The sequence below is a fragment of the Cicer arietinum genome, chromosome 6, assembly GCF_000331145.2.
Source record: "Cicer arietinum cultivar CDC Frontier isolate Library 1 chromosome 6, Cicar.CDCFrontier_v2.0, whole genome shotgun sequence".
Taxonomy (NCBI): domain Eukaryota; kingdom Viridiplantae; phylum Streptophyta; class Magnoliopsida; order Fabales; family Fabaceae; genus Cicer; species Cicer arietinum.
In genome coordinates this window covers 9,678,840-9,700,664 of record NC_021165.2, presented here as the reverse complement: position 1 = coordinate 9,700,664, position 21,825 = coordinate 9,678,840, and the positions used below count along the sequence as shown (strand labels likewise).

The 21,825-nt window shown below is 32.1% G+C and overlaps 3 protein-coding genes and 2 pseudogenes across 4 annotated transcripts; 4 read left to right on the top strand and 1 right to left on the bottom strand.

Annotated features, from left to right (window-relative positions):
• The first annotated feature begins 1,630 nt into the window (after positions 1-1,630).
• Positions 1,631-6,053, top strand: LOC101500984 (mitochondrial dicarboxylate/tricarboxylate transporter DTC). Its single transcript, XM_004504247.4, has 6 exons — positions 1,631-1,983; positions 2,109-2,192; positions 2,480-2,541; positions 2,849-3,210; positions 4,944-5,158; positions 5,654-6,053. The coding sequence occupies exons 1-6, from the start codon at positions 1,858-1,860 to the stop codon at positions 5,708-5,710; spliced, it is 906 nt and encodes a 301-aa protein (XP_004504304.1). The 5' UTR covers positions 1,631-1,857; the 3' UTR covers positions 5,711-6,053.
• Positions 6,054-6,569: 516 nt separating this feature from the next.
• On the bottom strand, positions 6,570-7,800 carry LOC105852262 (rust resistance kinase Lr10-like; annotated as a pseudogene).
• A 645-nt stretch (positions 7,801-8,445) lies between these two features.
• On the top strand, positions 8,446-9,744 carry LOC101512329 (rust resistance kinase Lr10-like; annotated as a pseudogene).
• Positions 9,745-11,117: 1,373 nt separating this feature from the next.
• LOC101500669 (heavy metal-associated isoprenylated plant protein 28-like) lies at positions 11,118-12,709 on the top strand. Of its 2 annotated transcripts, none has more exons than XM_004504246.3 (3): positions 11,118-11,268; positions 11,854-11,929; positions 12,216-12,709. In XM_004504246.3, exons 1-3 carry the CDS (start codon positions 11,263-11,265, stop codon positions 12,527-12,529), a joined length of 396 nt encoding a protein of 131 aa, XP_004504303.1. In that variant the 5' UTR covers positions 11,118-11,262; the 3' UTR covers positions 12,530-12,709. The 2 variants fall into 2 exon arrangements, with proteins under 2 accessions (XP_004504303.1, XP_073226529.1); XM_073370428.1 differs by having other exon boundaries at positions 11,168-11,242.
• A 1,388-nt stretch (positions 12,710-14,097) lies between these two features.
• LOC101499907 (uncharacterized) lies at positions 14,098-21,508 on the top strand. The gene is made up of 11 exons (XM_004504244.4): positions 14,098-14,638; positions 15,558-15,699; positions 16,326-16,393; positions 16,862-16,932; positions 17,064-17,330; positions 18,761-18,924; positions 19,013-19,068; positions 19,175-19,227; positions 20,682-20,850; positions 20,961-21,058; positions 21,137-21,508. The coding sequence occupies exons 1-11, from the start codon at positions 14,464-14,466 to the stop codon at positions 21,239-21,241; spliced, it is 1,368 nt and encodes a 455-aa protein (XP_004504301.1). The 5' UTR covers positions 14,098-14,463; the 3' UTR covers positions 21,242-21,508.
• Positions 21,509-21,825: the final 317 nt, after the last annotated feature.

The window sequence follows — 21,825 nt, the reverse complement described above, 5'->3', positions numbered from 1 at the left end:
CCACAAATACAACGAGACATATAAATTAATCACAACAATGATACATGTTCATCATAAATTTTTATATACTCATTCAATACCTCATGTTACCTCTATCTATCTCTTTCTATCACATAATTCTCTTTATCTCTTTCTCTCTCAAGATGTACACACATTTATAGGTGTACACCAAATATTTTCAATTAATCATAATGAATCTAAAATATTCAAATTCAACATCATTTTCAATCTTCATATTCAATGGTTTTTATGTTGGAGTTTAATTGCATTTATGTTGCAAGTAATAATGAAGATGCATGCATCCATAAGACTTAGTTTAATTGATAAATAACAATATTATTAGGTTGAATATCATAAAGATTCGATCATTCATTTTATAATTTTTAATCATAGTGCTTAATAATCACCATTCTCTCTGACCTAGTATCTCAATTTGTTTACTAAATTAATCGATCAATAATTCAATATTATTACATTTCAACGACACTTCTTTATTTTAATACAATTTTCTTTGTGAGACCCACATAAAATGACGAGAGTGACCGTATAAGCAGTAGGGGTGAGAATGAGCCAGATCAGACCAGACTTTGAAAGACCTGAGTCTGGTCTGATGAATTTTTTAGGCCTAAGCCTGGTCTACAACCTATCATATACTTGTTTTTCGGCTACCTAGCATTTTTAAAAGTTTGGTCTGCCTGAAAGCATATTTAAAAGGCTTATTCATATTAAAATATATAAATATTTTACTCAAACTACATGATGCTCTCCACATACCAATATCAATGCACATATCTATGTATATTAAACAAAAAATAGTTTTTCTAACAAAATAATTTAAAAAAAATCTGAAACAAACATTCTTAAACCCTAAAACATAATATTTGGTTTCAAAGAACAGATTTTTTTCCTGAAACAAACGCATCAACTATTATCTCTCAAACAAATATATAATGACTACTGAGTGATTGACTAATTGAACGACTATCGAATATGGAACAACTACCAAATATGGAACAACTACCGAATATGGAATGATTACTGAGTGATTACCTAGTTAATAAAATTTAAAATAAGAAATATTATTATTAATATCATAATAAAAAAAATTACTAAATAATAAAATATATATAAATTTTTTAACAAGTTTGAGTGATGTTTATTAAGATAAACAACCTTAGACTTTACACTAATTGAATGCCTAATTTCCAATATATTTTTTAATGCTATTATTATTATTAATATAAAAAAGTTTACAAAAATATTTAATTATATATTAAAATGTAAATAGTTGAAAATTTGAGCAGATATTTTATAAAATAATATTATTCTTATAATGACATGAATCAAACTCGATTTCTCTAAAAATAGAAGTTAAGTTCAAATATTAATAAGATTTTTATAAAAATATTTGTATAAATATATCAAAAATAAAATATTTGTATAATGAGTAAAATCCAGAATATTAAATTATTCAATATTCAATTTAAAGAAGAAGGAATCTATATTCCATTGGTGGAAAAGCAGTTTCTTAAAATATGGAAAAGTTAAAGTTAAGGTAAAAAAACTCTACACAAAGAAAAATATAGATCACATTAATTGATTAACTTTGATTAATTTTTATTGTTTTCCTTGTTTGTTGGACAATAGAGATAGGGAGAGAGAGAGAGAAAGTAGAGAAAAAAGAGGGTTATGTTTTGTGTGTGCTAAAAAGCAAATCAAATCCAAACAACAACAAAGCTTATAAAAACTCTTCAGCTAGCTTCATTTTTCAGCTCTCTTAATTAAGTAAAGTGAAAAAACTCTTCTCTCGTTCTTCCTCGTTTTCTTCGCCAAACTCATTTCAATCTCACAACAACAATGGGAGACGAGAAGAAGCTCAAGCCCGTTGTCTCTGGTGTCTGGCCCACCGTTAAGCCTTTTGTCAATGGTGGTGCCTCCGGCATGCTTGCTACCTGTGTCATTCAACCCATCGATATGATCAAGGTAGTGTATCTTAAAGTCTTCACCGTTCTTCAATTTTCATAACGATTCGTCTAATTGGTGATTTGGGTCTCTCTTATTTTTCTCACTGCACTCAGATCTGTGTTTTTTTTTGTTTTTTTGTTTAGGTCAGGATTCAACTAGGTCAAGGATCTGCTGCATCAGTCACATCCACTATGCTCAAGAATGAGGGTGTTGCTGCCTTCTATAAGGTTTTCTTTTTCTAGATTTTGTTTTCAATTTTCTCCAATCATAGATCCTTGCTTGTTTGTTCTTCCTGGATAAGATTTATGTTGATAATTTCAATGTGGGATGATTGTGTTATTGATTGTAATACATTTTACTTGTTTTACTTACCTGCTTATAGATCTGTTAGTTGAAGGATATTTTGTATATTGTTGCTTTTGCTTATGAGATTTTAGGCTATGGTTTAGTCATTTATAATTTGTTGAGGTATAAGTTAAATCTAGTGGTTTCTAAATTGAATCACATCATGCAGGGTCTATCAGCTGGGTTACTCAGGCAGGCTACATACACCACTGCCCGACTTGGAACATTTCGGTGAGTTGTTATGATCACATTATTCATCACTATTGGATTTGGACCTACTTTTGTAGTAGGGGATTTTGATTTTTCCTTTTCATTAGAAATTGCATAATTGTTATAATTTTTTTGAACATATCCTACAATTTAATGGTTTTTTTATTTCAAATAAACACACACTTAGGAGCCTTTAATCAATTAAAATGGATATACTCTGTTGATTTTCTTTCTAGGCTTTGTCTCAGTCCTTTGCATTGCATATGCAAATGCATCTTGTATGGCTTTAACTGTTTTTTTTTTCCTTATTGTTTTAATGTTTTTCTAGAATCTTGACAAATAAAGCAATTGAGGCTAATGATGGCAAGCCCCTGCCACTTTACCAAAAAGCTCTGTGTGGGCTGACTGCCGGTGCTATTGGAGCAACTGTTGGTAGTCCAGCAGATTTGGCACTCATTCGTATGCAGGCTGATGCAACATTACCTCTTGCTCAGCGCCGGAATTATACAAACGCCTTCCAGGCACTTTACCGTATTGCTGCAGATGAAGGGGTTCTGTCACTTTGGAAAGGTGCTGGGCCTACTGTAGTGAGAGCCATGGCATTGAACATGGGGATGCTTGCATCTTATGATCAAAGTGTCGAGTTCTTCAAGGATACCGTTGGTCTAGGTGAAGCTACTACTGTGGTTGGTAAGTAACCATTTTGATATAATTGACTAATCTTACTTGAACTTATTGCCAAAATTATTGGTAAGTGTTGAGTGCTTGCAACTTATTGCTACTGTTGTTGACTACATTATATTCCATTGATGTTTCAAAAGTATACACTTTACTTCCATAGACCCCCTTTATAACAGAGTAATTTGGCAAACTTTTGTCGATGTGAAATCGACTCTACGAGTCGTACATTGGTAAGAGTTTACCTCGTTAAAATAATATACACGATATATATTTATATAATATGATACAACAAATGCATCAATAATTTAAAATTTCAACTCAATTATAAAGAAAAAACTAACATGAACAAAATCTAACAAAGAAGAAAAGAAACCAAATATGAAAACTGAGATGAAAAAAGATCGAAACCTCTGTTAAAAATTCCTTGCGAGTTTACCTGAGTTTAGTGAGTTCACTTCAAGCCCAGCTGAGTAAACATCATTTCATTTTCGAGTTTGCTAAAATTCTAATTTACAGTTGCATCAACTCAAAATTGATACCTAGACTTGTGGAATCGTAGTTCGATTCCGACTGAATTGTAGTACAATTCCACAAGTTAACTCATTATTTTATCAATCTTGCTATTACTTCAAGGTTCCCTTGGAAGACAAATATCAGTGCATTCTTGTTAAGTTTGTGTTATGTAGGCAAATAAAAAAGGGATTACTCTCAGCCAATGAAGCATTGACACAAACACAACACCAGGCATTAATTATAATGACACTGACACTTAGACACCTGTTATTATTTGAAAAAAATAGAATTGATTGAATGTTATTACATTGTTGGTGCCATGTTGGTGTCCGACACTAACACACGTCGGACACCAAATACATTCAATTTGAAGTGTTGGTGCTACATAGATTTTAGCACATCTTATTATCATTTAAGAACGTAGTTTATCCTTTTGAAACTAGCAAGACTATATACGGGGATTTCAGAGTTAATGCACTTTAGGTTGTCAATAGCAGCTCTTAAAGTATATAAATGAGAAAAACTTAGATGAAGTGAATACTAGATTTTAATCTCTGTTTCGCTAAAGGGATGGGTGAAAATATAGAATCATAAGAATTTGGAAGCTAATGTTGGATAACAAGGTTTACTGAATGGGTGAATTGAAATTAAATACTAAATATGTAGTTGACCTTTTTTATCTGATAAGAGAAACTATCATCTAGTTTCCAGTTATTATAGAAAGTTGAAACTCTTTGTCCCAAAATTCTTTTACAACACACAAGATGAAATCCCCTAATGTCCCCTTATTCCTTAAATCCCATGACCTTTCACTCTCTAGCTAACTTCCTGGCTAACTATTTCATTTACTAATTAATTGGTGGAATTACCTGACAGCTCTCCCCTTAATGTAGATGTGTTGGATTATGATATGTATTATGTAACTTCATTCTTGTTGTGTTTTATTTTTCCTTTGGATATAATCTTGATTGCAATAAGCTGAAACCTGAAATATTTCATCTTAGTTCAGCAACTTATAAAAACTTATACAGTATAACACTTGTATATCAAGATTTAGTCTAAGTTTCTGTGAGGGAATTCTCCTTTATTGATCACTAATTTTCTTCGCATTGAAAATGTGATATTCCACGTGGAATTTGTACATTAATTAAGCTACATGTGTGAAAGTCCCTTTTTGTTATACTGCAAAAGATTTATTCTCACCGTTTGCTACTGAATCTCTTCTTCAGGTGCAAGTACTGTATCTGGATTTTTTGCAGCAGCTTGTAGTTTGCCATTTGACTATGTGAAGACCCAGATTCAGAAGATGCAACCTGATGCTGAAGGAAAATATCCATACACTGGCTCTCTTGACTGTGCTGCCAAAACCCTTAAAGCAGGAGGACCCTTAAAATTTTACACTGGATTCCCTGTCTATTGTGTCAGGATTGCTCCTCATGTCATGGTATTACTCTCTTTACAATTATTGTTATTTTTTTGAACTTGGCAATTCTCTTCACAATTATTAGTTTGCCTTTGTTATGTTTTTCTAACTATTACTTGTAGGATGCTGTCAAGCACTAACGCTCTTGTTTGTCCAATTTTCTCAATTATAATTACAAAATTTTACACAATTATAAAGTAAAAACCAGCCATTTGATTTGGTAAAAGAAGATAAAGTTGTAAATAAAATAGTTTAAATGAAGAGTAAAATTGGAAGAAAAATAACTTCACAAAATGTTTGTATCCCGTTTATATATAATAAAGTATAGATATTTAAAAAATTTAGTTACTTGATTGGGTAAAGAATGATAAAATTGTAAAAAAAACATAGTTTAAATGAAAGGTAAAATTGAAAGAAATAAATATTAAGAAAACTTGGGATCCCCTTATATATAAGTATAGATTATTATTATTATTATTTGAAGGTTATCTCAAGTTTATATATTGCTTATGCCAGATGACATGGATCTTCCTCAACCAGCTTCAGAAATTGGAGAAAAAATACGGGTTGTAGGTGATGGCCAAGCATTTTCTGTTGAATTCAAGCTTTGAGCATTGAATAATTTGTTGGCTGTGTTGTGGCCCTTTTTGGAAATTGTTTATCGATGGATCTGATCATTTTTTTAAGATTTAAATAGTCATGCAACTCAAGCAGGAAATTTAACTTACATTACATTGTATCAGTAATATATAGGTTTGGATGCTGCTGGAGCATTGTAGTAGTAGTATAAATCCCATTTTTGAATGGAGATACTTCCGGATATTTCTTGAACCAGAATAATACTATATCTCAGGCATCTTTGATATCAACAACTTTTGTATTTTATTTTCCTTCATATCTGGAAGTGTTTCTTGCAGCTGAGGATTCAAGTACATCTTAAACGCTCTGTTTTTGATATTTTTCAACCAGTTTTGTTTTTTGTCCTGTTTTTTTGCTAAAGATGTGATTAGCATGTGTATCAATATCAAAATGTCGTGAATTTTACATTTGATAAATGATATTTTGCTTAAGATGCGCCTCAGTTAGGTGTGTGCATGGTTAACTGGCCATGTGGAGACCAATTTTCACCAAAACTGGTTTGGTACAGTGACCAGGTCCAAAACCAGTTCGGACCTGATTGAAAACTGGTTTTGATAATTGTGGAATTAAGGCCCTCAGCTCCTTGATATGCATGTGGTCAAATTGTGGAACTTGCTTCCTTGCTAGATGATATAAAGGGGAAATTATAATATGAAGAGATCAATTGCATGATGAGAAAGTCGTTAAGCTTATTCACGATGCAGGTTATCATAGTCTTACATGTTCTTGGTGAGTCAGATTACAGGTGGTAGTTTCTAAACTAATAGATACAACATAAAAATAAAGAAAAGAAAATGCATGAAAAAAAGCTTATACTTATACTTGTCTACCCTTCAAGTCTGCATATGATAATTGGAACCCATGAAATTTATTTCATTCTCATGCTGATTGCACCTCCACTCCACGTGTAGTTCATGATGAATGCTAGTTGTCATCTAATTCATTTGCATCTGCTGATACCCTTTGCCAAGTTAAGAGAGATTGGCGATCAGGTGGAAGGTGTTGAGGCACTTCACCTCCTTCAATCATATCTATCACTTCATTCATTGAGGGGCGATGATCTGGTTTCATTTGTATGCATTTTAAAGCAATCACAATCATTTCATTGCAATATTCTTTTCCTCCTCTGTTCCATTGTTTGTATCTATTGTTTCCTCAAATTGATGATAAACCCATTTAGAGAAGTAGTCTTGCCAATAATTCTCCATATAATTTTTGTTCTTTCTTCTACCTGCCATTTCCATTAGCATCATCCCAAAACTATAAACGTCGGGTTTGTGAGAGATGCTTCCAATGTTCTTGTACAACAACTCAGGAGCCATGTATCCCATTGTTCCTCTTGCTGCTGTTAAAGTTAAAACACTTTGATCTATCGGTACAACTTCGCCAAACCAAGTCTGATATCTTTGGGTTGAAATTCTCATAAAAAAAAATGTTATGAGGTTTTATGTCAAAATGTATGATTTGCATGTCACAACCTTGGTGTAGGTATTGAATTCCATGAGCAATTCCGAGAGAAATATCATAGATTTTCTCATAGCTTAATGATGAAGAGTTTCCTTGTGAAAATGTGTGTTTATCAAGAGAACCATTCGTGTATTTAAATTTGAAAAATGAAATAAAAAGAGTATCGTGTATTTTAGATTGATTCGGTAACTTACAAAGTGCTGCAGTTAAAAGATAGTCGATTGTTGGTTCGTAGAGCGTGCAGTGGAGTGACAACGATCGTTCCCTCTGACTGTCTTGCCGCCGCCGCTGCTGACACTATTGGCTCCAACCAGATTGTAAAAAATGTGAACAAAAAGGTGGGATTTGCCAGGCCAAAAGACACACATCTCAACATGAATTCGAATGCATAGGCATCAATAAAGGTAAATTATGATGTTATAATTTACATTCAATCGTGAAAAGTGTTATAATCTTGATAGAAGGCCTGGAAAAGAGAAAATGTTTACACTTAAAATAAATTCTATATGGATAGAATGATAAAAGATAAAAATGCATACATCATATCCTTTATACATAGAGTTAGTAAAGACTAAACAAATTAACCACCTACAAACTAGGAAACTAACTCTAACTAACTTTTACCTTTCACTCTAACTAACTTTTACATCTAATTACGAAGCTCATATCTTAATTTTTTTTTGTAGGTTCATCAAAATCGAAAGTGATTGCTGGTAAGCTGTCCAAAGCCTCATTTCATTTGGCATGAGAAATATAAGTTCCACAATTAGTATACTTAATTAGCCAACTTAATGATTGAAGTTATTCCCTATTCACAATTTAGTTCCTAAATTTAGTCACATGAGGTTTTGAACTTAGGTGCATCATGTTAATTCTTTTATCTATTTATTCATGTTAATCCTTTTTGAATATTATCACCCTAATTCTTATTAACATGATATGTTTTTGGTATATTTAGGGACAAACTCGTCTTATTCTAAATAAATTGCAGGACAAAACTGAAAATAAATGATAATTACAGGAAATTAAATTGCCTATTTACTTGTAATTGATTTGTTATGTGCAAGTGGAATCGTTAGAATTTGATACTTTTCTAATATATTTTTAAGTTGTATTATATTTTATGTTGTAGTTGTTATGGTTAAGTGAAAGTCTCATACCTTTTGGGGTGTTAAATGTGTGGTAAGTTAAGTGAACAAAAAACAATGTCTGTTACAATTCATGCAAATTTTTATTCTAGTCAAACAAAAAAGCATCTAGTAATTGTGTGGTAAGTTAACTGTGTTGTACTCTTTATTTAAGTAATGTAGTAAACACTCTTTTTTCTACATGTTTTATGTCGCTGTTTTTTTTTAGTTTTTCTCCGCATTTTACAGCAACTTGTGTTTTTCTTACAGGAATCCTAGGCCCATTTTCTTTGATATTTGTTGGAGTCACAATATATTGTATCTATGTAGCTTGCATTGAAAGGAAGAGTTACATAAGAATCAAAAAGTTTTTGGAGGATTATAAAGCTCTTAAGCCTGCCAGATACTCTTATGCAGATATAAAAAGAATTACAAATCAGTTTAAGGAAGAATTGGGGCAGGGAGCTTTTGGATCTGTATTCAAAGGAAAGCTATCAAATGAAATTCAGGTAGCTGTTAAGGTCCTAAACACTTCAACAAGAAATGGACAAGAGTTCATCAATGAAATGGAAGCAATGTGTCAAATTCACCACATCAACGTGGCTCCCTTGGTTGCCTTTTGTGTATGAGTTTTTACCGAAAGGCTCATTGCAGAAATTCATATCATCTGCGGACACTAAAGATGTCTTTTTAGGTTGGGAAAGACTACAAAACATTTCTCTTGGTATAGCCAAAGGAATTGAGTATCTTCATCAAGGTTGTGATAAAAGAATTCTTCACTTTGATATCAAACCTCATAATGTATTGCTAGATGACAATTTCACACGTAAAATTTCTGATTTTGGTTTGGCGAAACTTTGTTCTAAGGAAAAAAGTATTGTATCAATGACCACGGCTAGAGGAACTTTGGGCTACATTGCACCAGAGGTATTTTCTAGGAACTTCGGCAATGTATCATATAAGTCTGATGTTTATAGTTATGGGATGCAGCTGCTTGAAATGGTTGGAGGAAGGAAAATCACCGATGTCACGGCCGAAAATAGCAGCCATGTTCACTATCCAGAATGGATTTATAATCTTCTTGAGAACAATGAAGATATAAAAATCCATATAGAAGGAGAAGAAGATACCAGAATTGCAAAGAAGCTATCAATTGTGGGACTTTGGTGCATTCAGTGGCATCCGGCGAATCGTCCAACCATGAAGTCTGTGGTTCAAATGCTTGAAGGAAATGGTGAGAAGTTAGAGATGCCACCAAATCCTTTTGCCTCTGCATCTGCAACTAGAGCAAGTGTTAAACGTCTGAACTTAGAGCTAGATGTCATCTCAGAAATAGAGTGATGAAGTTTGGGATAACACTGATCCGAACTGATTTTCAGTTTGAAAAAACTGAATCGAACTGATTTTCAGTTCAAAAAACCAAACCGAAGTGGTTTATAAACCAGTGAACCAATTTATTTTTGAATCGAACCGAACTGGTTTGTAAACCAAATTTTACGTAATTACCCCTAACTATTTCTAAAAAAACAAATTCGGTTCTAATTTTTTCGAATTAAAAATCGGTTCAGTTCAGTTTTTTGAACTGACAACCAGTTCGGTTCGGTTTTTTCAACTGAAAACTGATTCGGTTCGGTTCTAGTTTTAAAAAATTATATCAAAAACAATTTGGTTCAGTTCAGTTCTGCAGTTTGATTCAATTTTTGATTTTTTTAACACCCCTAATCAATAGTACTTCCATGTTATTAGAAATTTAATTTCTCTAAACCAGTTATTTCATCATTCATGTGCACTTTTTATTTATCATTTCTCTTTACTTTCCTATTACTTGTTAGTTTCATGTATTGGTTCATCAAGTATTGCAGTTACGATTAAACCCAATCTTTTTTAATATTGGAATATAATCATCATTTTAATAGAGTTTGATTTAGGATCCGTTTCAATATGTAGATAAATAGTTTATTTAAACTCTTATAGCATAAATGTTTATTTATAAACTATTTTTATGATACAAGATAAAATAAAGTTAAATTGTTTATATATAAACTATCCGAGATAGCTTATGAAAAATAATTTGTTACATGACATAAGCTCTTTCAACAAACTCTTCAGAACTACTTCACAAATATTTAAATTAATAGATAAATTTAAATAAGTGAATCTAAACAGACGTTTAATTAGTCAACAGTGTATTCAACCTTCTTTTCTTTTTTCTATTTTAATATTTTTTTCTTGACAATATTTTCCCATGCATCTTCTCCGTTCCTAATACCTATGACTTAACTCATATTAAAAAAACCACAAGCCGTGTCATTTTGAAGTTGCAGGTTTGTCAAATTTATCTAACTATTTCAATTTGTAAGTTTTTTTAAATTTGATATTGGTACAAAGTATTCACTAGCTTTGTCCCGTAGGAATTTGGTGTGGGGTCTCCCCTCCTTATACTTCGTTAAGTTGCTTCCATGTTATTATTCTAATATTCCAATCACAATTATTAATGACGGAGTCGATACAAATAAAGTAATTTGGTATGCAATTTCCAAAAGTTCCAATCACATTTTTTTTTCAAACGTTCCACCCAATTTCTAAGCATGTGCTATGCAATTTCCAATTAGTCTATATTTCTAAGTTTTTGTTTACAAGTAAGCAAGTTAATTAAGAAAACATAAAGAAAATTCCGTGAGGACTACGCTTGAAATTAATAAATTTTATTTCTTAATCATGCTACATTTCTATTTTTTAATGCAAGGTGGTAACATGTCACAATATAAAAGGTCCATCGATCTCTATTTTCAAGTCTTAACACCTACAAGCAGGACATATTATTCTCGTGTCTTTCATCCTTACAAAACTAGAAGATCATCATTGCATTTTGGTTTGTCTTAACTTCCAAAAATGACGGTTAGAAATACTACATATAGTTTTCCTTGCCATTGCTCTTGAATTAATATGTACTTCTAAGTAGTACTACTATTATAAGATAGTACTTATTTTACTACGTATATCATGACAAAATAAAGTTCGAAGTTTGAATGGGTTTACATGAAAAAATATTACGTACAATATTGTTAGTGTATATTTGATTGAGGAGCAAAAAATGCAGCTTTTGTTATAATTGCAATGATGAAGCTGAAACTATAAAACACCAACTCCGACATAGATATCATATACAATATTAACTTACACATATCAATATCAATAAAAATTTAACTAGATAAAAATTTAACTAGTGTTTGTGTTCGTCACAAATACATGTTGGACACCGAATACGTCTTTAACTATAAGTGTCGATGCTAAAAGAGATCAAACCAGATCTACATCACACATGTTTGAATCATAAGTCATAACCTTTGTACAAGCTACTTATAGTCCAATCCTACCTAGAAGATTTATATATAACATACATATATATATGATCAGTTCCGGGTGTCATTATGATCTTGGTTTTTTTGTCTAAAGATTTTTTCTTTCTTTTGATTATTCCAGATAGTAGAGATGTGTGTGCACATGGACTGTGAAGGTTGCGAGACTAGGATAAGGAAATCTCTTCAAAAATTACGTGGTACATATACCTTAACTTTATTAATTTGTATATTTTGATAATTAAGGTTACATTGAATTACTTTTCACTAACATGTTTTGAAGCTGTGCTAAACACCATTGAATTATTAACACACTCTTTAACAAACTCTTTAATTGATTGAAATTCAAATGTGTCACACTAAATCATGGAGACCCGAGAATAGTGTCTTACTAGCGTGATTCAATCTACTAGTAGATATGTGATACAATTAAACACAATATATTGATTAATAAATATTACATTAAAACAAATTGTAAATGAGCAGGAGTTGATAATGTTGACATAAACATGGAGATGCAAAAGGTGAGTGTGATGGGTTGGGCTGATGAAAAGAAAGTGTTGAAAACAGTTAGGAAGACAGGTAGAAGGGCAGAGCTATGGCCATATCCGTACAACCCAGAGTACCATTACAGCAATAACTATGACAAGCCTTCCTCTTCCTACAATTACTACAAGCATGGATATAGTTATGTTGAAGACTTTGGCTATTACAAAAAGTCAATTGGTGCAACAATTATTAATGATAAGGTCATGTCTACGTTTAGTGATGACAACCCTCATGCTTGTTCTATTATGTGATTTCAACCTAGCTAGCTTACATTAATTATATATTGATATTGATTTAATAATTTGGGTTCTGTTTATATGTAGAACGTATCATATGTACTGCACATACAATTATTAACCCACAAATAAATACTATATAGTAGTAATACAGTACTTGTAAAGAATTGATGTACCACATGTTGGATTTTATATTTATTGTGTAATAGCATAGTCTTTTAACAACTTTTTTTTTACCCTCTCAAAAAATTAAAACTAATATTTTTTTTAATGAAAAATTATCCTTGACCACTTAAATTACACTCTCAAAAAGAAAAAGATAAATAGAATGAAATGATAGGATAGATATGATGTGAGAGAAAAAAAGATGTTACATAAGTGGTTAAAAAAAAATCAAAATATAACTTTTTATTTTATAACAAAAAACTCATTAAAACTAGTACAAACTCAAACTCATAATAACAAGCTTTACACTTAGAAGTAATTGATTCCAAACAACACATTGGATTCATACATCCATAAGAATAATTCCAATCTAGGTTCTTACTACTTCCATCCATAATTAGAAAGTAACTGTATATTATAGAAATTAAAGAAATTGATAGTAATATTAAATTTATTGATAAATAATATTGTTTTACAAATTTATCATTTAAATAATAATTAGCTTATGCATTTATGATGTTAACTATGTAGTTAAAAATAATAATTAATTCAATTGAAAATTTGAAATAGATGTTAGTACAAAAATTTAAAAAGATCTTGTATTTAAAGATGTTGATAGTCCCTTTCCAAGAAATCATCTTCCCTTGTGCAACAATATTTGTAAGTAAGATCCACACTTTAGGTAGATATGTACAATGGAATATTGATTAAATTGAAGTTAAATAAGTATGTATAATGAATTATTGATTTTACAACAAATACTTGTTCTATTTACACATATAATAATATTTCATTATTATGTCATTTTTTATAAAATAAAATATATCTACAAATCATATCAAATTTTAAAGATAGACAATTATTATTATTATTATCAACCGTTGAATTTGAATTCTCTCAAGAGAAAAATCTTTCAAAATTTTCTCATGTGAAATTTAAGCCATAAAACATAGAGAGAGAAAGAGAGTTAAAAATATATGAAAAAAGAAAGAGTTAAATTTAAAGGTTAAGATTGTTGAACATAAGAAAAATGAAGAGAATTTCAATGGAGATAATCTTTTCCTATCTACCTTCCAATGCTCAACTTTGGCTGCTTTATCAACATGGTAGAGAGTAACTATAGTTCAAAGGTTCAGAGCTTGTTCAAGTAGTGACACTTGAGCACAATAGAATAGTTTTCTATTAGAATTAAAAAAAAAACACTAAAATAAAATAAAATATACTATACAAATCATCAAATTCTATTTAAGAAAAAGTATAATAATTATATATACAGATGATATAAAATAACTTCATATCGTGTATAACATGAATATCTTGCTATATACATAAATTGTAAACTATTTTCTAAAAAAGTGTAAATATATTTTTTCTCTTTAAGAAAAAGAGTAAATATACAGGAAGGGCAGCCAGCCTAACAAACCAAAAAATATAGTTTTTTCAATAACAAAAACAAAAAAGAAAATGATATGTTTGGCGCGTGCTTACGTCACAGTTTGTTCTCCGTGTTGTGCTGTGTGTGTCGTGTATTGGAAACTGCTCTAGCATCAATGATATCGCAATCGCCTTGTTCCGATGAACGGTTATATCATCTTCTACTATGGAATGGGACTTCTGAAATTGCAGACTTCAATTGGAAGAATATAGATAACCAAGCAACACTTGTGGCGTTTTGCGCTGCCACTTTTCCTTGAAACCAGACATTTCAGGATTTGCTTCTATATCTATCTATCTATCTATATATAGATATATATTTATATATATCTATATATATACATCACATCATGGCAACGGCTCCGTTCGTTCACGCGCGCTTTGCTTACTCGCTACGAATTTCCAATATCAACAAGACTCCCTCGCATCAAACCCCTGTTCTACCTTCCTCTTCTCATGCTTCTCCCTCCTCTTCTTCACCTTCTTCTTCTTCCGCTTCCAATTCCGGTTTCACTTTTCCTTCCGGTATATTTCTCTTTATTAATTTTAAATTTTTTTATTTAATTTTTTGCGTTCTATTTACTGTTTTTGTTGCGCTTTAATTTCAGATAATTAAGAGCCTTTTTTGTTATACGTCAATTGAAATTCCAATGCTATTTTTTGTTTATTGCTTCCTTTTTTTATCTTATTATTCTATGGTTTATATGTTATTGTCCGTACATTAGGTAGCATTTCTTTGTTAGGCATGTGAATCCAAAAGGTTGGCATTTTGTAAATTGTATAAATCTAAACAAAAGGGAATTTTTCTGATTTTTGGTACTGGGCGGGTAGCTCATAAGTAATGTTGCTGCAATTAGCTGGTATTTATGTAAATAACGCTCTTATTATTGATTGAAATTGAAAGACTTAATTGAGAAATTTAAGTAGTGAAAGGATACACACAGTGTTACAAATTTCCCTAAAAACTAAAAAGAAGCAAGTATATGAAAGCCTTGGCGCAATAGCCTTGTATCGACAACTCAAATCCGTGATCCCAATCATATGGCAACTGTTATGCTATGGTAAAGTTAAACACAATGTACAACATGAAATTAGTTTATATGTCACGTAAATGCATTTATGCCTTACAAATTATGATAATGATCACATTATTGCTCAATTTATGTCTATGAAAAGTTTCTATCTATTGGTAGATATGTCTTGATGGTATCCATGGTAGTTGGGGATATGGTAAGATTGGAGTCACGAGTTACACGACAGGTTCTAGTAATTGAAATAGCCTATCCAATCAGAAGAGTAGGATGTTGTGCATATAGTACTCCACTGATCCTAGAGTGGTGGGAACATTGTGCATTTAGCAACACTTTTTTTTACTGTTATGGCCACTTCGTTGGCTTGCTTTCTCCATTCTCTATTATTAAGATTGGCAGATAAACTTTTGCAGGTACAAACAGCGGACAGAGACACCAGGGTCTTAGAGCTCGAGCTATGAGTACTACCACCGATGGAAAGTCTATTTCTAGCATGGGAACTTCGAAGAATGACCCTGATCATCTCCTTGTTCTTGTTCATGGTATCTTGGCTAGGTATATTTATATTGAGAATATAATAAGTTGCTCAAATTGTTTTGTTGAAATGTGGGTGAAAATTGATAGATGAAATTAGGATGCCTAACACTTTTACAGGTAGGTAGTTAGGTACTATATTCAATATATTGAAGTTTAACTGGAAAGAATTATGATTTTCAATTTTCATCCTGTTTATGAATAGTTGGTACCCTTTCCAGTTTACTTGTCAATCATAAATCTGATTCATTTTATTAAAGTAATTTATAAGCTCGCAATTTAGCAAATGAATGCGAGAAAAGACAAAATTTGGGGAACTGAATTGTTAAAGAGGGAATCATTAATCCCTATTGTTTCTATTATTTGGGCTGAACATCAGAAAAAGAATCAGCACATTATTTGTATATGTTAATTTAGATAGGAAAAATTAGGGATAAGAGTTAGTGTGTGATTACTGGCTGTAAATGTGCTTGTAATATATTTAGAGAATGTGACAATCAGAGCAAGGCAGCAAGCCAAAGTTTCTTGAAATGGATTTGTATCATGCATCCACTTCTTTCTGTTGGTCATTTGGTATTTTGGTTGTTGTTCACTTGTTCTGTAGTTTAATTTTGTGCAAAGCTGTACTGATGTTTTTACTGATACAGCACAGGGGACTGGACTTATGCAGAAGCAGAGATGAAAAGGCGCCTTGGAAAGAACTTTCTAATTTATGGTCGGTACATTTTTTACTTGTGGTCCTCTATGTTATTTTGGATAAGATTCCTCTAAAGTGAGATGTCTTTTTTGTAAAGCGCATAAATAAGGGTATATACCAACAGAAATTTGAGATTGAGACTGAAAAAACTTGTGCATCTCTAACACTTAATGACATAATTAAACATGAATTTTGTTTCTCTGTCTTTTATTTCCATCGCTATTTCACTTTTTACTAGTAGTTATGATTTGGCTTGCAAAATTAAGCTCTCACTCTTGTGCTAAACCTTCTTCCGTTGTTTTTTGAGTTAATGCATTCGAAAGTCTATTTGCATTATTTGGGAAGTAGTGAGCTTAAGCTGTTTAAAATAACAATATTTGACTTAATGTTGTGAAAGTTTTTCTTCTGTATCACTTGAGTGCCTCTTCCACGAACTAAAGTTATTTGTCTCTCTGAAGTCCTTAAGAATTATTTTGATCTCTGCAGTAAGTTCATCAAATACTTACACTAAGACGTTCACTGGGATTGATGGAGCTGGAAAACGATTAGCTGACGAAGTGAGTCACGAGATATGCAGATTTGTGTGTCCAAATGTTTGGGCACTCCATTTCAGTTCTGAATATTCTGATTGTTTTGAGTTTCTTCTGAATTATTTCATGTTGTATGTTTATATCTTTTCATCAAACAGGTCTTGCAAGTTGTCAAAAAGACAAAGAGTCTGAAAAGAATCTCCTTTCTGGCACACTCTTTAGGAGGCTTGTTTGCTAGATATGCAATTGCTGTCCTTTATTCACGTGATACCTATAATAGGGACCAACATGGTGATCTTGCACACAGCACGGCAGAATGCTCTCAAAGTACAAGCTTTTCGAAAGGAGGGATACTTGCGGGGTTGGAGCCAATCAATTTTATTACGTTAGCAACTCCACATCTTGGTGTTAGGGGGAAAAGGCAGGTCTGTTCTGGACCATCTAAATTGCTGTGCCTATGTTTTTTGTTATATATAAATTTTTAAAGCATATAAGTCATGGTTGTTTGTGTTGGCTACCAGTCTTACATATTTTACTAATTTAAAGCTCTCTTGGTTCTCTGTATTATGATTCATGACTTGGAGCTTACGTAATACTATGTTTTATTTATACTAAATTACAGCTTCTGTATTGCCAACTTGGTCTTGGCTCACCCTACTGGAGATGGTACTTTTTAGCTTGCTAGCACCTTGGGTAGTGTAGTATAGTAACAAGCAACTGGTGCTTGGATGAGGTCTATTCCATCCAAAATACACATGATATTCTAATTTTTGTATCATTGAATCTTCTATATTATAGCATGTTCGTTGACGCTAGAATCAAGTTAAGGCACCGTTTTTGTTACTGTATCTTTTACTTCTCGGTTAAGTACTGTGAGGATTTGCAAATGGCTGAAAAGTTATCCAAATATAGTTCTATGTGAGGATTTTCAACTTATTGAACCCTATAATCTTCTTATTTATGAGCATATTATAAACATTATTCTAGTATCTGTTTCTTCTTTTGCAGTTTTACTCTATGTACCCTACATACCCTATATCTTATTACCTTATTCTTTATTATTTTCTCTCCTTTGTAATATTACTTTAGCTTATAATTTGGTTTTAATCAAATTCAAGCATTGATATTCCATACAACCACTCTGAATGATATATATATATATATATATTAATTTCTGATATGGGTCACTCCTTTTTCATATATATATATATATATTAATTTCTTCATTTTGTTTTCCATTTATTGTTACTTTACGTTTTGATTTTTTTTATACAAGCATAATTTCTTCAAAGTCTTTTGTAAAATAGAAAAGGAAGTGTGAAAAGAGGAGAGAATACTAATAATTCTTCTTTAATAGCAGTTACATCCAAAAAAAGGACAACCTGGCTGGTGCTATAAAGTATAGCAGAGTTCAGGGAAGTGTTGGACCAATTGTAGGTCTATTGTAAGCAAGCTTACTTTGCATTTGCTGGAGGTTGATTTCATGACCTGAACTCATGATCTTCTAGTCACATGGAAGCAACTTCAACTGTTGTGCTAAGGCTTCCCTTCAAAACCAGTTCCAATAATGAGAGAAAGTTCAATTAGGACTTACATCATCCACAAACCGACCCAAATGAAATTTAAATTTTACTGGATAAGTCTTATATTACAGTCTTGAGAATCGTAAATAGAATATAATGTTGATGACAATTTGAGTCAAATAAAACTATGAATGAATTAAATATTCGAACCACCCTTCTGTTTCCCCTCTATTTAGATGTCTTGTTTATACTCTTCTGTTTTTCAAACTCAATTTACACAGAAAATTTACCGGCAATAAGAGATTTGACTGTTTTCTGTGCATATTTTCCAGCTTCCATTTCTGTTGGGTGTCCCGATACTAGAAAAGCTTGCTGCACCTATGGCTCCTCTTTTTGTTGGTCGGACTGGTAGTCAGTTGTTCCTTACTGATGGTAAACCCAACAAACCACCTCTTCTGTTGAGAATGGCTTCTGATTGTGAAGATGGAAAGTTTCTGTAAGTAAAGGAACCTATTTGTGCTTATTCAGTATTCCTCTTTTTCAATTAAGCAGTCTGTTACTTACGAGATTTAGTGTTTATGTAGATCTGCACTTGGAGCATTTAAATGCCGCATTGTTTATGCTAATGTTTCGTATGATCGTATCCTCTCAGTATGTTTTCTTTGTTCTACAACCTGCTAGGTATATCAATGATAACTTTTGGCCCTCTCTTCCTCAATTTTGGTAATTTCTTTAACTTAATATAGATATGGTTGGGTGGCGCACATCCTCAATAAGGAGGGAAATGGAGCTCAATAAGGTGAATGTGACGATTTCTCCATTTGGGTTGTCTTGTCCACTTGTTATTGACTTCCAACATTTAACATATGTTATATGCTTAGAATTATGTACTTATCATCCTGATACTGTTAATGTCTTGCGCTTTTAATCTAATTACTTGTCTTAAATGTATTACTAACATTCTAAGTTGTTTTTAGGTTAAATGAAAAGCCTAAAAAAGAGGAGAGGGATTTCAGTGGAAAATAAGAGGAAAACTGAATCTTGTTTATTGATTTAAAAAAAAAAAAGAATTTTGTTTATTGAATTGTAAAAGTACAAGCACTAATGTTATTTAGGCTAAGCCTAATAAATGATAATCAACTAAAAAGGGAATAAACCTGTCGTGGTAATTACAGATACAACAAAATTGTTAAAAAAACAAAACAGGTACAATGAAAATATGCATACATGATATACTATCCTAAATTAGTGCCAGTTGCATATTTACAACACTCCTCTCAAGCCATTGAATAGATGTCAATCATTCATAGCTTGCACGTAAGACCTTGGAAATGCTTTGTGGTTAGTCCTTGGTGTCTTCCAATTGAAGTCCACAAGGAATGTAGGTTATAATTATATAACCACTATCTAATTTCTCGTTGATGAAGTGTCAGTCTATCTCTTATATGCTTGGTTCAATAATGTTGTACTGGCTTGTGTGCAATGTTACTGACAATTATTATCACAGAATAGCCTCAACAGATCCTCATAATTTATTTTTAGGTCATCAAGTTTGATCAACAATTCTTCATCCATAACACTTCAACCACTGTGCCATATCTTGAAATTCTGCCTTTGCACTTGACCTTCCAACTGCACAGTTTGCATTTGTGCACATCTCCATGGATAACTTTCCTTCTCTCTAACAATCATCTGTGTACCCTAAGTCTTCTGTTAACTATCAAGAAGGGTTTATAAATGACACCATGTTAACTGAGCTCATTAGTATCCTAATCTCTAGTGTCCCTTCATAATTACATATTGAAATTTCAATTCCTATCTCTGCAGTGTCACAGACTGTCGGTATAAAATGAAAGCCTGTGTCCAAGAACGAATGTGGTAGAGATTGTAAGTTGTATTATATTAGTCGATACTTGATACTTGCATTGCTGGTGTTATTGAATGTCTACTGCAATCCTTTCAAAATAAATAAATGATGGATCAAAGCAATTAATACTGCCAGTATAATACTGTTAGTGGTGTTAATTCTGGCATCCTAGTTGGTCAGTGCTGTGTTGCAAACTTGAAAGGGAAATTATAACATGTTGGAAAGGAGATAATGATGACAATTGTGTTGTTCAGGGAAGATTCGTTATGAAACTAGGGGGATAAATAATTTAATATAAAAAAGGAAAATGTTTGAAATGGAAAATTGAAAATGCTTATATGTTTCTTTAGGGTACTAAGTACTAGCATTTTCTGTTGTATTGACAGCCTCCTCGCCAATCTTTAGATGGATACAAGCACGTGGTTGATGTTGAATATTGCCCTCCAGTCCCTTCTGATGGCCCTCAGTTTCCTCCAGAAGCAGTGAAAGCAAAGGAAGCAGCACAAAATGCGCCTGATACTCAGAAAACTGTGGAATATCATGAAATCATTGAAGGTGACATTATTGCCTAAAGTAGTTGAAGAATTTAGAATTATCTGTCAGAATCATCAACTATCTGTTCAGTACTGTTGTTCCATTAACGCCACTATGTATCTTCTTAACAGAGGAGATCATACAGGGATTACAACAGCTGGGATGGAGAAAAGTTGACGTCAGCTTTCACTCATCATTTTGGCCTTTCTTTGCTCATAACAACATTCATGTATTGTATCCACCTGATCTCTCAGATGATGATGGTACCATTGATAGAGTTTTTGACATATGAACTTCTCAATTTCAGGTGAAAAATGAATGGCTTCACAATGCTGGTGTAGGAGTAATTGCTCATGTAGCCGACAGCTTAAGACAACAAGAAGCATCGTCAATATTGGCTGCTAGCTTGTAACTAGTGTATGTAATTTGAAATTTCACTATGCCTGGGGCATGATTAATTGCACAATACAGGATTAAAAATTTAGTTTTTTACTTTAGGTGTCACCGATATATCTACAACATTTTGTTATGATCATATATTCGTGAAAGCGTATAGTAGTTTGTAGTTTTTACTTAATTGTGATTATTATGCAATCAGTATCACACCAATGAAATAATTGTGTATAAAGATGACTGGTATAGAACGAATTTTTAATTCTTATTGGAATTTGGAAGTACACATTTGAGCTTTTCATTCTTGGAGATGATCTGCAAGAATTGTTTTGTCCTTATGTTACAACTGTCATCAACATAATTTACTTAGACTGGCTTTCAAGTTTTGAGCTACATGTCAAGCACTTGCTTGGGATGTATTGTTATTTAATTGTCTTTAATTTCAACTTTGAACTAAAACTTCTACTTTTTATTTAAGGAAAATGAAAAAAAAATTCAAATTTCTCTCTTGTTCTAATTTTGAATCTAATCCAGGACATGCAATTTGCTTGTTTTTTATTCACATCTACCACACTTTCAGGTATACTGTCTGATTTCACATGT

What these genes read in the sequence shown, in the direction of transcription:
- LOC101500984 (XM_004504247.4), top strand. Translation starts at nt 1,858, where the DNA reads ATGGGAGACGAGAAGAAGCTCAAGCCCGTTGTCTCTGGTGTCTGGCCC. An exon ending in GTGTTGCTGCCTTCTATAAG is followed by an intron (nt 2,193 to 2,479) that starts GTTTTCTTTTTC and finishes CACATCATGCAG; the next exon opens with GGTCTATCAGCTGGGTTACT. An exon ending in GCCCGACTTGGAACATTTCG is followed by an intron (nt 2,542 to 2,848) that starts GTGAGTTGTTAT and finishes ATGTTTTTCTAG; the next exon opens with AATCTTGACAAATAAAGCAA.
- LOC101500669 (XM_004504246.3), top strand. An exon ending in ATCTCTTCAAAAATTACGTG is followed by an intron (nt 11,930 to 12,215) that starts GTACATATACCT and finishes GTAAATGAGCAG; the next exon opens with GAGTTGATAATGTTGACATA.
- LOC101499907 (XM_004504244.4), top strand. Translation starts at nt 14,464, where the DNA reads ATGGCAACGGCTCCGTTCGTTCACGCGCGCTTTGCTTACTCGCTACGA. An exon ending in TGCTAATGTTTCGTATGATC is followed by an intron (nt 19,069 to 19,174) that starts GTATCCTCTCAG and finishes AACTTAATATAG; the next exon opens with ATATGGTTGGGTGGCGCACA. An exon ending in GGGAAATGGAGCTCAATAAG is followed by an intron (nt 19,228 to 20,681) that starts GTGAATGTGACG and finishes TTGTATTGACAG; the next exon opens with CCTCCTCGCCAATCTTTAGA.